The sequence below is a fragment of the Echiichthys vipera genome (assembly GCF_963691815.1).
Source record: "Echiichthys vipera genome assembly, chromosome: 2".
In the NCBI taxonomy this organism is placed as follows: domain Eukaryota; kingdom Metazoa; phylum Chordata; class Actinopteri; order Perciformes; family Trachinidae; genus Echiichthys; species Echiichthys vipera.
The window spans coordinates 7349841-7364857 of NC_139827.1; the positions used below are offsets into that span (position 1 = coordinate 7349841).

The 15017-nt window shown below is 41.2% G+C and overlaps 1 protein-coding gene across 1 annotated transcript; it reads right to left on the reverse strand.

Moving 5' to 3' along the window:
* Nucleotides 1-432: 432 nt before the first annotated feature.
* On the reverse strand, nt 433-13497 carry mief2 (mitochondrial elongation factor 2). The gene is made up of 8 exons (XM_083938257.1): nt 13359-13497; nt 7483-7643; nt 5888-6053; nt 5578-5675; nt 4375-4551; nt 4082-4245; nt 2715-2867; nt 433-1960 (listed from the first exon to the last, which is right to left on the reverse strand). The coding sequence occupies exons 2-8, from the start codon at nt 7618-7620 to the stop codon at nt 1453-1455; spliced, it is 1404 nt and encodes a 467-aa protein (XP_083794383.1). The 5' UTR covers nt 7621-7643; nt 13359-13497; the 3' UTR covers nt 433-1452.
* Between the last annotated feature and the right edge of the window lie 1520 nt (nt 13498-15017).

Here is a 15017-nt window from a genome sequence, read left to right on the forward strand (position 1 = left end):
GGTCAAATTAAATTAGACTCATGAGAAAAGCCATGCACCTTAACCACAGTTAAATATACCGATCAAGAATGAATGAGTGAATCAAATGCATCACTTTAGGAACAGATCTCTCTCTGTAAACTGAAGTGACTTGAAGCCGATGCCGCACAAATTATCAGAGATGCTGTATCTCTATGACACATTCGATTTTCAAGTTGGAAAATAGACCCAGGACCAGGTGAGAGATTAGATCTCCACACTGGCCTGGGAACACCTCAGGATCCCCCAGTTAGAGCTGGTTAATGTGGCCCGGGAAAGGGAAGTTTGGGGTCCCCTGCTAAAGCTGCTGCCCCCGCGACCCGACCCCGGATAAGCGGTTGAAGATGAGATGATGAAAATAAACATGTCTGAGCGCAAATCTAAATAAAATGCTTTAATTTTTATTTGCAGTTTCACTGTTCAATCACAGAAAAGAAAACACAACTGAAGAAATGGCCACAACATTCATACGGCATTTAAAAGCATACAACTATCAGGCAACTTCAACCATAATTTAAAGGGTTATTACCCAAACAATGTTGGCAATAGACTGAACACTAGACAAATACTGCACACATCGACCCCCAGTATGATAAAATATATGCTTTGCGTAAGTCCAAGTGGGACTAGGTTGTTTAATAAGTGCATCGGTTTTCAGCAGGTCATTCATTTCTGCATAGTTAGAGTATATTAAAAAGAGATTCAGAGCACAGAAAGCATGAAAGCACTACAGCAATAAAGTGTCCTCTGCTGCTTCTCCCTGACTATGTGAAAAACAATAATCACACAAACTTAAACGCAGGCTTGGCTGTAGCGTTAAGATTCAATGATGGTTTCAAACATCTTGATAAACACTTCCACAGCCCATTTTCGTGGCACGTCTCCTTTCCTTGGAGTGGTTTGTTTAGCTTAGATTATTAGATGACTATTAACTTCACCTCCTTTGGTGCAGACAGGGAGCATATCTTCACGTCTTACTCTATGAATTAAGGGTTTATTAAAACTAAACCAGAGTTGGTGATTGTTGGAACACTGTAAAGACAAACTCAAGATGTGTTCGCTGAGTGTTTTTGTTTCTGTCCAGTTTGAATGAAGTTTGTTTTCATGAGTTAAAAAGGTATTTAAAGCTAACATGGACTAATGTATGTTTGCATTTTTCTGTTTGATATGGAAAGTAAGCGTAAGAATGTCTTTGAAAGTTCAACGCATCTCCACGCTGACAGGGGATGGTAAGGTCGTCCCCAGCGATGCGCACACACCTGGGCGAGTATATTGGCAAACGCTGGTTGCTGGGCTGATGCTGGCTGGTTGGAAAATGTTTTAATATGTCGCCCAACTCCAATTTGGCTTGAACCAAACATCTTGGACGCTAAAGATTACTTTGTCACACTGCATGTGTTTGTGTCAGAGCTTGAGAGATGTGTGTGCAGACAGTTATATGAGCAGTATTTCAGGCTCTGGCACAGCGCAGTAGAGCATGAAGCCCATCTGGTCCACCTGGTCCTCTGATAAGCCTTTCAGCAGATTGACAGCAGGCTTAAAGTAACTGTGTAGCGCCCCTTGTTCGAGGTAGCCAATGAGCTCTGTGATACACTGCTGGAATCTCACGTCCAGGCTGTTCTCGGACCAGTCGCTCTCACTGTCACTGAGGTGCAGGATGAGATTGGCCAGAGGGGCGGCTGTGAGCGACCGCAGGGCGGGGTTCAGTCTGCAAACCGCCTTGAGGATTTTAAATGTGTGTCTGCGGTATCCGTTGTCAGCGGTGTCGAGCTGAGTCAAGCGCTGAGTCTCCCACGGGTAGAGAGACAGGTGCCAGGCGTTGACCCAGGGGGAGGTGAGCTCAGGCTGGGCGGTCAGGACCACGTCTACTTCCCTCAGCAGAGGCAGCATGGAGATGAACAGGGACTGATCACTGCTCACTGCCCCTTCTCCATTTCCAGGCCTGAAGAATCACAGCAGGTGAAAAGTTTATTAGAAAGAGCACGCACATCAAGTTTCTCACGCACAAATAAAAAGGTTGTTGGCATCGAACAGCCTCTATAAACCTCTAATAAATTATATTTGTTTACAATAAAAAATAACAGTTCAGTTCAGCTTTATGGAGAACAAAGTGTTTCTTTTCGCACCCTGTTTACCCAGAGGATTTGAAAGGGCTTTTTCTTTAATTCCCTTTTTGATACTTTTAAATGCAAGTCTGAGGGAAGGCTTTTACGCATCAGGGACACAGTTGAGCAACAGAGATAGATAACAGGTAACAGAACTGTTTTTGCATATGAACAGCAGCTTACCTGAAACTGAAATCAGAACCTTACATTAGTTAAAAGCTGCATTGACTTTTAAATATCTAGAACCTTTCACACAGATTATGCAACAGAGCCGCAATGCCGGCTTTGTTTATTCACACACAATTAAGCGAAGGCAGCTCAGTGTGTGATTTCACAAAGCAGGCGTATGCGCCAAGGGTGGATGCAATCTGATTTGCACCGTTAATCAACCACCGTTAATCGACTTGTGCATCATTATTGCACGGAGGCAGGGCACAAGGTGCAGCAGCCCCGAAACAAACAGGCTGTGTGAAAGAGGCTATTGTGTCCCCACTGCTCTCTTTACTTCAATGATAAATTATAAATACTAATCATAAAAAAACAAGCACTTCATCTTAACACCTGAAACAACACTGAAGAACAGACACACACCGAATCTCCAGTTTCAGCTCTGGTCCTCCCAGGACAGGTCTGACGAGACAGTCCATAGTGCTGCTGATGGACGGCCAGTTTATAGTTTCCATGACAGCTTTACTTAACATGTTGACAACAGCTTCTGCAGACAGGTAGCCGCCCACCAGGTGCCTACAAGACATAGGGACAGACTGGTTTTAGTGGATGGGTCATTTTCTCCAGTTGAATGTTGCTGTGTCTGTTACTGCTGCTTTGATGCACGTTTAAAAAAGGCTGGTGTGAAAGCGTCACATCTTTACGCTTATATTGTTTAACTCTCCTGCTCAGTGATTTAAAACTACATCAGTGAGTTAAAAGAGGCTGAACGGCGCCATAGATCTGTAGGATGAACTCTGTGGTTTCATCACTGTCACTTCTTATATTACACATTTCAATCTGATGTAATGGCAGTATAGAAAATACTGATTAAGACTTTTTTAAGAATCCTGTCTGTCAATGGCTGTAATGTAAATGAATGTAAACGTCGACTGATGGAAATATAATCAGCAACTCTACTTTTAGTCTCTTGATCATTTCAGTCATTTTTCTAAGCAAACAAATGAAAAAATGCCAAACATTCTCCGATTCCAGCCTCTCAAATTCGATGATTTGATGCTTTTCAGGATGTTAGGTGAAAAAAAACAACATTTGAATGTGTCACCTTCTGCCCTGCAAAGTTTTGATGAGCCTCAGAAAAACAATCAGTAGATTGATAGATAATTGTTATTTACAGGTCTAGGCACAATCATTTTCTTTCTACTTCTGCAATATTTATAGTGAAAAGCACACTTGATGATCGTTGATGCCGGTGAAGAAGACGAAGTACCAGAGTCCTGGATGTCTTATGCTGAAGGAGTTTATTTATACTTGATCAAGGACAGAAGAGTCGTCAACACTTATAAGTTTGTGAGGCCACCTCAATTCTAAGGCTCAAAGCTCAGATTCTTACATAGAAAGGTGGACCGAGGGGAGATGTGTTAACCAATTGGCTATAGTGTTACCCAGTGATGGTGAGCGTTACCATCTAACTCTACAGCTGTGTCTGCAATCTGCGTGAGATTGCAGACGCCAAGAGAAATCATGGCCTTGGCATGTTCCTCAGAGAGTTTAGGGCAGATAACTGACCCCAGCAGTAATCTAACAGAAAGTCTTGTAATTATAGCTTTCCATTATAACACAGAGGGATTGATCATTAGCTACACAAACTGTCTAGGGAAATAAAATTATTATTTATTATTACCAGTAATAATCTTCTAGTTGCACCAGCTGACCTGACTTATTTATACAGAAACACCTAAACGTTGCCTGACAAAAGAAAAACATCTTCTAAATCTGTGTGCGATCACCTGTCCCAGTAGCTGCGTCCCCTGGGGAAATATTCCAAATTGACCCGTCGGACCATCCAGTGCAGCGGGTGTGTGAGCAGCGTTTCCTCTCCCGGGATGAGACGCCACAGTGAGGCTTCGAGCTGTAGAGGCACCAGCAGACATGCATGGTCCGCACTGACCACCTAAACACACAAAAAATAAACCCGGGCGGTTTTCATCTAGAATACAAAATCACTGAAGGGGGGAAAAAAAGGAAATTATGTAAAAGTGTATTATCAGCCGGGAAAAGAGTACAGATTGTGTGTGTGTACCTGCAGGTCATCCAGTAGAGAACCTCCGAGGCTCATTTCTCCCAGGGGCATGTCAGGAAGACGGCTGTGCAGAAAGCCCTGGATCTCAGTGCAGATGTCCAGAGCTAGTGACTGAGCCGTCTGGATCTCATGTGGAGGCAGTGCTGCCCTCGTGTGATAGTAGTGCTGCAGTCGCTCCTGAACACATACAAACAGTATACATACAGTTTTCAAGTGATGCAGAGCTCAGGCAGAGCTATGTCCATGTAAGTGCATCCTTCAGAGAGACAACAATACTGTGTTGCTGAGGTAACAACTCTAACATGAAAGTAACAGGACAGTTTGGGAGTTTTTACACTACCACTGAGAATACACACACACACACACAGTCGTCTCTTGAGTAATAACATATTCAAAGTCATTTTGTGCCTCCAAGCAGACTTAAGAACTCTAACAGGATGATACTTTGCCAGTTAAGTTTGCTGCCAGGAGGAAAAGTAGTAAACAGCAGAGGAACAATACTGTGTGCGTTCTGTTTCTGCTGTTAAAGACGGTGATGAACAGTTTCATAGCGTTTTAAAGCTCTATCCATGGTAAAACATGACCGGATCCAAGAAGCTTCTGAAACAATGGATGCTGCCTGCCACGGAGAAATGCACCGCGGATTCTACTGTGGCACCTTTACAAAAACAAGTCATTTAAATCCCAATACCAGCCAAAAAAAATCCAATTTAATGCTTCCTTTCAGGTGTTCCTACACTTCCCAGTCAATTAAGATGTGCAGCTATTCATAAAAGATACCATTTGCATAAGCTTTATTTAAAAGCAAATCCCATTGTTTCAAATCCCCTCTTATGTCCAGTCATGCGCTTGCAGCCGCTGTACTAACATTTACCGAACAAGTAGTGTCATGTAACTCATACACAAAAATCCACAACATTTCTGCTTATGTGGATGTTCTGCACACTGACTCAAAGCCTTTTTCATGCTTGTTTGACTTCTTCTATACAGCCAGTGCACACAAGTACACAGTATTTTGATTATGCAGGGCTCTCGGGGGCTCTGTGCAGCCTAACCAGTGCATAACAATGCATATCCCCTAAGCACTGCGCTTTGCAAAACATGTTACACACGCATAAATGAATGAATGAGCCAACACTTACAGCAGCTGCTAAGACTGAATGCATAATCTACGCCTTCAGGAGGTGAAATGTCAGAGCGTACCTGCAAACTTAGGGCGCAGAGCTGGAGCCTCTTGGACTTTGACTCAGGTTCAGACTTAACCTCCTGAGAGGACGTCTCAGGTTGTTGGCACAGGTCAGCTGATTTAGAGAGAGGGTCACAATCAGGATTAGAATCTATTTTTTTTTAAGACACTTAAAGTCTTATATCTTGGCACAAAGATGTAATTTAGCAGTCAAATATTCAATGCCGTGTTGAACATGTCGACCCAAACTGACAGAACGTATTCGTGATATTTCTGTGTGTCTTATTTGCCAGTTGAACAGTTCAGTTGCTGAGATGTAGCACATACCTTTCTGCTGTCTGGCTGCTTTGGCAACGTGTTTCATCACCACGCCCTTTATGCCCTTCTTTATCAGTGTGGGGGAAGCAGAGACCAAACTCAACTCCTCCCAGCTCTCAGCCATCTTCTGCTCCACCTTTTCATCATCGGCTGCACGGCCCGCACGCTCGATCAGCTGCACACAAAACAATCGTCGTCACTATATGACTGAGAACACACTGTCTAAATATAGAGAACACACACTGCCCTAAAACTACAATCTACTGTACAAAGTTTACATTACTACTGACCGATGTCCAAATTCATTTTTCACTAACACCCTGCAATCCAGGGAGTAGTAGATTTGATTAAATTTCACTACCAAGCAAAAATCAACTTAAAATGTATAAAAATGTTAAATTTACCTAGTGTAGACAGGGTACTTTATTCAGGGTTCCTGCACATTTTCAAAATTCTGGACTTTTTCGGACTCAATTTTTTTTTAGACTTCTCAAAGGATTTTTCAGTCAATATTAAACATCTGAATACCAAATGTCAGATGCTTATTCCAATAAATGTTTTTAAAATCCAACTTTTAACACATATGTTCATTTCTGACTATGTATGACATTATGTTGCCAAGTGATTACAAGACATTTTACATACATGTTGTAGCTCATAGTGAATTACTCCAAACCGAGAAATGTTCAACGCACAGCATTTTATTCAAGCTAAATGCTCAAAGAGTACAATTAATAACTGTGACCCTGTGACCTCTACAGACAGGAACAGTAGGGACGCACAATTAACCAGGGAACTACAGCAGAGAACAGAAGTCTGTGCTTAATTGGCTTTAGATGACGTGAACATATTTGTAATCAATAAAAATAAATCATGAATAAATGTAGACGACACGTATGGAAAAAATTAAATAAATGAGAATCGCAGTCGCAAGGCGAACAGCAACCAAGGTAACCTGACACCATTCTACAGGCAGCTTGATTAGTGTCATATCATCTGCAGGTCGGCTTTGTTGCGTTAGTAAACTTGTTCTGATTTGTATATATTGATATTTTTTATTTGAGAAACTGAGCTAACAGTCATGAAACAACACAAACAAGTTTTTCAATACTTATCCAGACCTGGAAATTACTCAAATTAAATGCCATACTTTTAAATACTGCGTAGAAACCCTGTTTATTACAGGCAGCATTTTCGTTTTTGTCAACTTTAACTGATCACAGTAGCTGACAAACACACAATACTCTCAAGACTCAGAGTCGAGCTGTAAAATTCTGATTCAGACCCAACTTCTGGATTTAACGACTGCCCACATAGTTTGGTAATGCGTTCAACATTTGTAGTCTTAACTAGAAGTCGTTTTGTACGATATTCAACAAAAGATCCAGGATTAACTGACAATATATTTAGATGGACAGCTAAACATATGACTCGATGAACAGGATAGTGCTAGTGCATTAAAGATTCATGGAGAATCCACATCTTTACCGCTCTTTTCCCCCCGGGTCAGATTTTTATCAGTAATGAGTTCCTCCAAACCCAGATGAATGAAGAGTGCATGAACGATGCACTCATGTGTTACTAACAACCTCAAAACCACTCACCCGTTTCACTGCCAGTGTGGCAATTCCTAGCATGGCAGCCCCACCGACACCCAGAACCAGCCGGGCATTAGACAGCAGGAAGTCAATCACCATGGCGATGCCATCCTCTCCTCGCCTCCGACTGCCCTGGAAGTTCATTGCTTCCTTTTTTGGTGGTTAGCCTTGGGAACACATAACAGATTCAGGTAGGCAGAGAGTAACACACCACATGACTGTCAGGTAAAGGGAAACTTAACGCTACCTGCAGCTGTCTTTAGTTCTAGAAATGATGGGTTTGCAGCTGCACTTCCACATGAATGTCACACTTTATTTTACTTTTTTCTTTCACTCGTCACCTCTGTATGTCTGTAGTTTTCATTTGCATCAGCAGAGCCTCGGAGCATTAGTCAAGATCAATAAATATGTTTTAATCTTCCTTAGAACAACAAGCCTTTTACTAGTGAATCTGTCAAAACATAATAAATAAACCTTGTTATTACTTGTTATTGAATCACGGTGAAACCTTTGTTTCCACTGTGGACGCCTCATGCCCTTCATAGAAACAGACTGAATGCTTGTAAAGTGTAGTTTATGATTCACAGAAGACACAAAGAACATTTTCTGTTATTGATTGTTTTTGAATCTCATGCTGTTCAGGTTGTAACTCCCCTGTGAGGCTATTTTCTATACTGTGTTATAGAAATGTAAGTGAATTTTCCTATTAATTAGTATAATTTTCCCATTATTCATAACTTTGTTCACAACTTCAGTTTTGGGGAATCATGCCGCTCTATTGCCGTCTCTTATCGGCCTTTAACGCAGTGCATTCTGGGTCATCTTTTAGTCCTTTAACCACCATGATGATTCTCACTTATAGAAAGAGGAAGCTCACAGAATAATCATTGACATATATTCTCCTTATGGATAAGGGGAACCAGGCTGTTTCTCTTGGCTGCTCCTGTGCCAGAGAAGTTGACGGTAGACACTAGGTCTTTTTTTAAAAGGAGACTTTTTGACTTTTCAAAAGAGGAAATTCACAGCTGTAATTAATAACATTAACAACAATTCAGTTCCACTATAGGGCATCGTAGGCCTTTCCAGTGAGTTAATGTAGCCATTATTAATATCATTAATTATGCCTGATTTTCTTTCTGTGGCGCAGTTTTATGGGTAGAACAGCGACCTGTCGGACCTGTGATCGAGGGTAGTAGGAAGCTGTAGAAGTGGAGTATGTTTCAATGGTGAGGTTATTAATAATGGGAAGCATCATATGAATTTGCTTTGAGATAAATACTGTGCACAGATAATTTAAGCCTGCTCATTAGTGATCACTGTCAATATACATTAAATGCTTAGTTTGTACTTGAACGTGTGCAATGTGCTCATCATATTTAGCTCCAGGAATAGCCACAGGACATCACTCTCAACCATTTCAACAGATTATGAGTTACCTCTCTTGCCAGAGGTACAGGCTCCCAAGAATGTAGACATGCTCTATTTATAGACTCAGAACATGCCTGAGTCACACCGGCTGGGTCAAATATATAACAGCTTTGCTAGTCAAGTTACAGCACAACAAATGTCCGCAGCAAGTGCAGTACTGTGACACTTTCAACGTCAGGAGAGCGCAGTTTTCTCTTTGAGGTTAGTTATTTTACCGTCCGGTCAACCAAAGGACCCCTGATGTTGACAGATGTTGGTTGACTGATTATAGCTTCAAACTAATTCAGCAGCAGATAAAATTATACATCAGTCAGTTAATAATGTTATTAGCCGATATGTTGTTTGTTGTTTCTAGCAAACAGAGTTTATTCTACAATTTTAACTTGATGTATCTAATATTTAGTAATACAGTGAAAGAGTTGTAGCATGAGCCGCATCATACACCCCCAGGTTGTTACTATAAATGAGGGCACAGGCAGCCTCACTACATGGGACAGTTAAAAAGCAATCATATAGATCAGAGTTACTGCAGGGGGTTTGCCAATTTTTTCCAAAAACATATCTGAATATATACATATATATATATATACATTAACATGAATGCAACTTATTATTAGCAAAGATTAAATCAGTGAAAAACTAAATAAATACATTTACAAAACCTTGGTGATGTGGTGCAAGGTAGCCTTAACTAAGGAAGACATGCAGATACATCTGAGCTGAAGGATTCAATGTGCCTCCAAATGTATGTGTAACATTAACATATGATGTGTAAATATATGGATATGTTAATAATGATCATTGCATTATTTTAGTATTGTATGCAGCATACAAAGATGTGTGTATAGGGTCACCCTAGGTGTGAGGCCCAATTTAAAACAATATTTGTAGTGGGGGGTCCGTGATTCATCTCTCTTTCAGCTGAGGGGTCCTTGACCTAAAACATTAAAGACCCCTGATCCGGATAGAAATGCTTTGTTTGTACTGTTTTCTTTTGCGTCGTCTGACGTTCCTGCCTGTTAAAGGGAAGGTTTTCGTTGCCACTGTGTACTCAAAGGGGGTCTATCACTAATGTAAATCATAAAAGTCATAGAGGTCTATACGTACTCTATACGATAACTTTTGTTATGATTTGGCACTTTAAATAAAATTGTACTGAATTGTTTGTGGGCTACTGTGCTGATACTTATTAACTTACATATTAATTAATTAACATTATTGATGAATTAACATTATTACCTCACATTAGCTAAAGCTGCTGCCCCCGCGACCCGACCCCGGATAAGGGGTTGGAGATGAGATGAACTTACATAAGGGCACACCAGAATAAAAACACACTGACTTCCTACAATGTTTATTTTATTAGATAGATATAATTATGAATGTCACCCTTCAAAAAATACATTCAAAAAGCTGTAATTATAATTAAAGAGACTACCGGTAGGTTAAAACCTGTTTGATTCTGTTATTTGATTTTGCCATTTATTATTATTATTATTATTATTATCATTTATTTTATTTCATGTCAGTTATTTTTAGTTTATTACATAAAAAACATGCTACTACACCTTTGTGTTATGAAATGCTACTATTTCTTAACTGCTCTGATAAAACCATGTGTGTGGTGCTTTATAATATTTGTATGTGTTTCTCTTGGCCCACCGGAAGAATAGTCTTCATTACGGTGATGACTAATGGGGATCCTTAATAAACTAAACTGCCGACATGTTCAGCTTATTCATCTGCTGATTAACATGATTTCTGCTTGTGACGGTGACACCTCCTCTGCAGCGTCTACAGATGTGAACCGGGGGGGACGGGGGGGAACGGGTCCCTGGTCAGAGGTTAAGATTAAAAAACAGCAGCAACTCAGCTTAAGTTAAGATTTCTTTATCATGGTGAAGTAAGAAAGAAAGGAAATGTTTGTTGGTGATAGTTTTGTCCAGGAGGATCATTCTATTTCCTGTCTTTAGACTTTTTGATGTTAAGCTGATTCAACACTCTTGCAAGGTAAACGTTGCTTCTATTAATGTTACTAGCTAATAATAAGGTGGACTTTGCGGTAACGTAACTGACAAAGGCGATCTGACACCAAAAACAGTATTTAAGATGATTTTGAAAGAAGCTGATTTTTCTATTTACTTAACTCATGTTACTTGAATATAAGTAGCATTACACATCTCCCACATCTAAAGGAGTTAGTCTGTTTTTGTGTATTTCCCTTGTTCTTGACACTGACAGTCCCATGAGTATTTTTCTATACGGCATTTCCGAATGATTGTAAACAACAGGCGTCAAGATACTTTGGGGTGGCAGAATATGAGCAGCTTCAACTGACCCGAGGTGATCCAACCAGCTACTGTAAACAGTGTTACAGAGTTAAAAATGAGGTTTTGTTTTGTGGTTGCGACGCCTGAAATACAGCAAAAGGTGCAGGATTTGATCAATTTCCTTTAGAAAAAAGTAAATTTACCAGCGGGACCTGTGGGTGAGGAGGTTAACACGAGTGGACGTCATTAAAAGTAACAGTGCTACAGAGAAGATCGCAAGACCGCATGGTGGAGGAGGAGCCTCTTCTAACGGGGCAGACTGGGAACAAATCTCCATCATCGTGTTTGTGGAGACGTTTTCTCACAGAGACGAGATCTGAGTCTCCAGTCGGACAGTTTTGGGCTAAAGTCTATCAAACTTTCTGTTTGAGCTACAAATATAAATGCTGATGTAATGTTTTGGGTTAATTTAATAGAGATAAACTAAAGTCGAACTTCTTATCTTTGTAACTATCTATATATTATTTTAACGGCCTAATTTAGATTTGTGTTTACACGAGTCGTCAAAAGGACGCTAACACCGGTGAATTAGCCGTGTGCTCCTCTCGGCCCTAGCCTGACACCTCGGACTCCTCGCCGTAAACACTGGGAGCTGCTTATCGTCCAAATTAACATCAATGCTGTCAAAACATTCGGGACCATACTTCAGTCCTTCAAAATAAAATGACATGCTTTAACAGTGCCAAAATACACCGTAAAATCTTCTTCATTTCCATCTTTAATGTAAACCACCACCTGATCGTCGTCCAAACATTCTTACTACTTTATCTCATCAAGGTCACTTTCCTGTAATAATGACATGCTAATGTTCATGTACAAATATAAAATTTCACTTATAGATTCTTAAAAGTGTGTAAATAAATTTGACTTCCACTTCGGTGCAGATCATACAGTAATTCAAGCCATTTACTCTGGTGAAATGAGGGGTATGATTACTAGCGGTGAACGCGAAGAACGCTTTGGCTTTTGCCAACCCGCAAGAACGAATATTGTTGCTGTGATGTCACGGTGAATTGTCTTAAACCTTATTCATCTCCACTGCTTTCATTTTAGAGATCAGGGCAAGTTCAGCTGGAGGGTGACGCAGGGAGAGCCATCACTGCAGAGTTGCAGGTAGGTGCTTTTAGTTTGTTGAACATGATAAGAAGTGAACACAGTGTAATCTCGGAGCAGCAGGGGCGGTGTTGCAGTCGCTCTACCGCACCGTTATGACGAAAAGAGAGCTGAGCCGGAAGGCAAAGCTCTCGATCTACCGGTCAATCTTCGTTCCTACCCTCACCTATGGTCATGAAAGCTGGGTCATGACCGAAAGAACGAGGTCGCGGGTACAAGTGGCCGAAATGTGTTTTCTCAGGAGGGTGGCTGGAGTCTCCCTTAGAGAGAGGGTGAGAAGTTCAGCCATCCGTGAGGAACTCGGAGTAGAGCCGCTGCTCCTTTGCGTTGAAAGGAGCCAGTTGAGGTGGTTCAGGATCATCTAGTAAGGATGAACCCTGGGCGCCTTCCTAGGGAGGTGTTCCAGGCACGTCCAGCTGGGAGGAGGCCTCGGGGAAGACCCAGGACCAGGTGGAGAGATTAGATCTCCACTCTGGCCTGGGAACGCCTCAGGATCCCCCAGTTAGAGCTGGTTAATGTGGCCCGGGAAAGGGAAGTTTGGGGTCCCCTGCTAAAGCTACTGCCCCCGCGACCCGACCCCAGATAACAGGTTGAAGATGAGATAAGATTTCAATATGGCACTAGCTTTACCAGAAGTATTGTTCTATACCTTATTCTTCTTCAGAGATCAGATGAAGTTTTGCAGTGTAGTTAATTTATGACATATCTCTGTTCAAACTTTAACGGATCTGTCAGGTTTCTCATGTGTGTGTCCCCCTGAATATTAAACTCATTCCTACGCCCCTGGTGAGAGATGTGTGTAACGTGACAGGTAGCAACGTAACTATGAACGTAACACGATAAATGTCCATCTAGCTCATCTATTGACCAACTAAGTTAATGTTTGTCAGCAAGAAGAACAGCATCAAACAGGTGAACTGCTGCCAACTCCTGCGTCGGTTAACCGTTGGTGAAGCTAACCGGCTAACGTTAGTGACAGTTATCCCTCCACTACTGTTGAAATATACTCACCACTCACTGCGGAGACAAATATAACAGTCCGACTCCACACCATTAGTGTTTTAAAATTAAAATCCCTATTTAAATACACTTTAACGACTAAGTTTAAAGTGACTTTACACCATTCACGGACAAAGTAAATATAGCTCAACCACCTAGCTAACAGCTGTGCTTCTTCTTCGTCCCTTTTTAATTCCAGTTGGCATCCGTCGTTGAGGTGCAGCAGCGCCCCCAGGAGAACTTCAGGATCACAGACGAACTACACCAACAAGGTGCATTTAGCAGTGATGGACGGTACCGTTTACTCAAGAACTGAACCCTACTTAGAGGTTGATCATGGAGAATGAGCACAACACCGCCATCTAGTGTCTCAAGATCGTAGTTGCAACAACAAAATATTATTAAAAGCAGTCAGGTTGCCAGGTTGGAATGCTTGGCCTATACATACTGTGGTTTTTGCCCTTCTCCGGTCACTCAGCTGCTGAGACAAATAAGCAGCTGCAGGATTGACAAACTCGATCTCACCCAGTGCCAGGCTACAGTAGCTGCACCAAACAACAGACAAACCTGGCAACCAGCAATGTCCAACGCTATTGGCAGCTACAATGTAAACAGAACGTGACAGAAAGTCATTGACAAACAAAATGTAAATGTTAATTCAGACAAAATATATTTTTTTTATGGAAAAACAATACTTTCATTCTGTACCCCTCAAAACGCCCCGTGGGTGTATTATTTAAAAAAAAAATTTAAATACAGCTTTTAATAAAGATTCTACATATTCAACCTTTAGTTAAATATATATGAAGTAGATGTAAAGTAAAATTCACAGAAGATGAAATCAGATAAGTGAAATGTAGAGGAAATATATAAGATATATAAGCAGCGGTACAAACTGGTTTTCCTTTATCTTCTCCCTTTGAGTGAAAATCTCCACTTTATCAACATGAAACGTAAATTAACATTCATCGATGAAATCATTTCAAAGCCAAAACTCTAACAGCGTACCTTCCTGCTCAAAGTGGCCGACAAGACAAAATATTCCCCTTCTTCGGGAGTCTCCACTGAATTTAAATTGAATTCAGTGAAGGGCGTCTGAGCTTAGGCCGCTGATCTGTGAAATCCCCCCAGGATGAGTTCCTGTCTGAGTGGGGTGAGAAAAGACCCTGAATGATTTAGACGACACGGGCCTTCAAGAGGACAGAAAACCTGGAACATGCCGGAGTAATATACATTAGACCAGGGCTGCCCAACCCTACTCCTGGAGGGCCACTGTCCTGCATGTTTTAGGTTTCTCTCTGCTCCAACACACCTGAGTCTAATGCTCTGCTCGTTATCAAAGCAGCTGAAGCCCGTGACAGGTTTGAAAATCTTTAGACACAAGTGAAACCTAAAACATGCAGGACAGTGGCCCTCCAGGAGCGGGATTGGGCAGCCCTGCATTAGACTGTATTGGTTTCACAAAGCTGGACACACGCCATGTCACTGCTTCTCAAGCTCCAAACTTGAACAGAAAAGTCATTGGTTAAAGGGAATTTTTTTTCTAATTGAGAATTGTGGGGGAAAGAGAAACTCTGATACTGTGGAACATTATTTGCTTGATCCTTTAAAATAGGTCAACTTGAATATGAATCCAGATGGATCTTTAATAACATGAGTGACTTCTGCTGC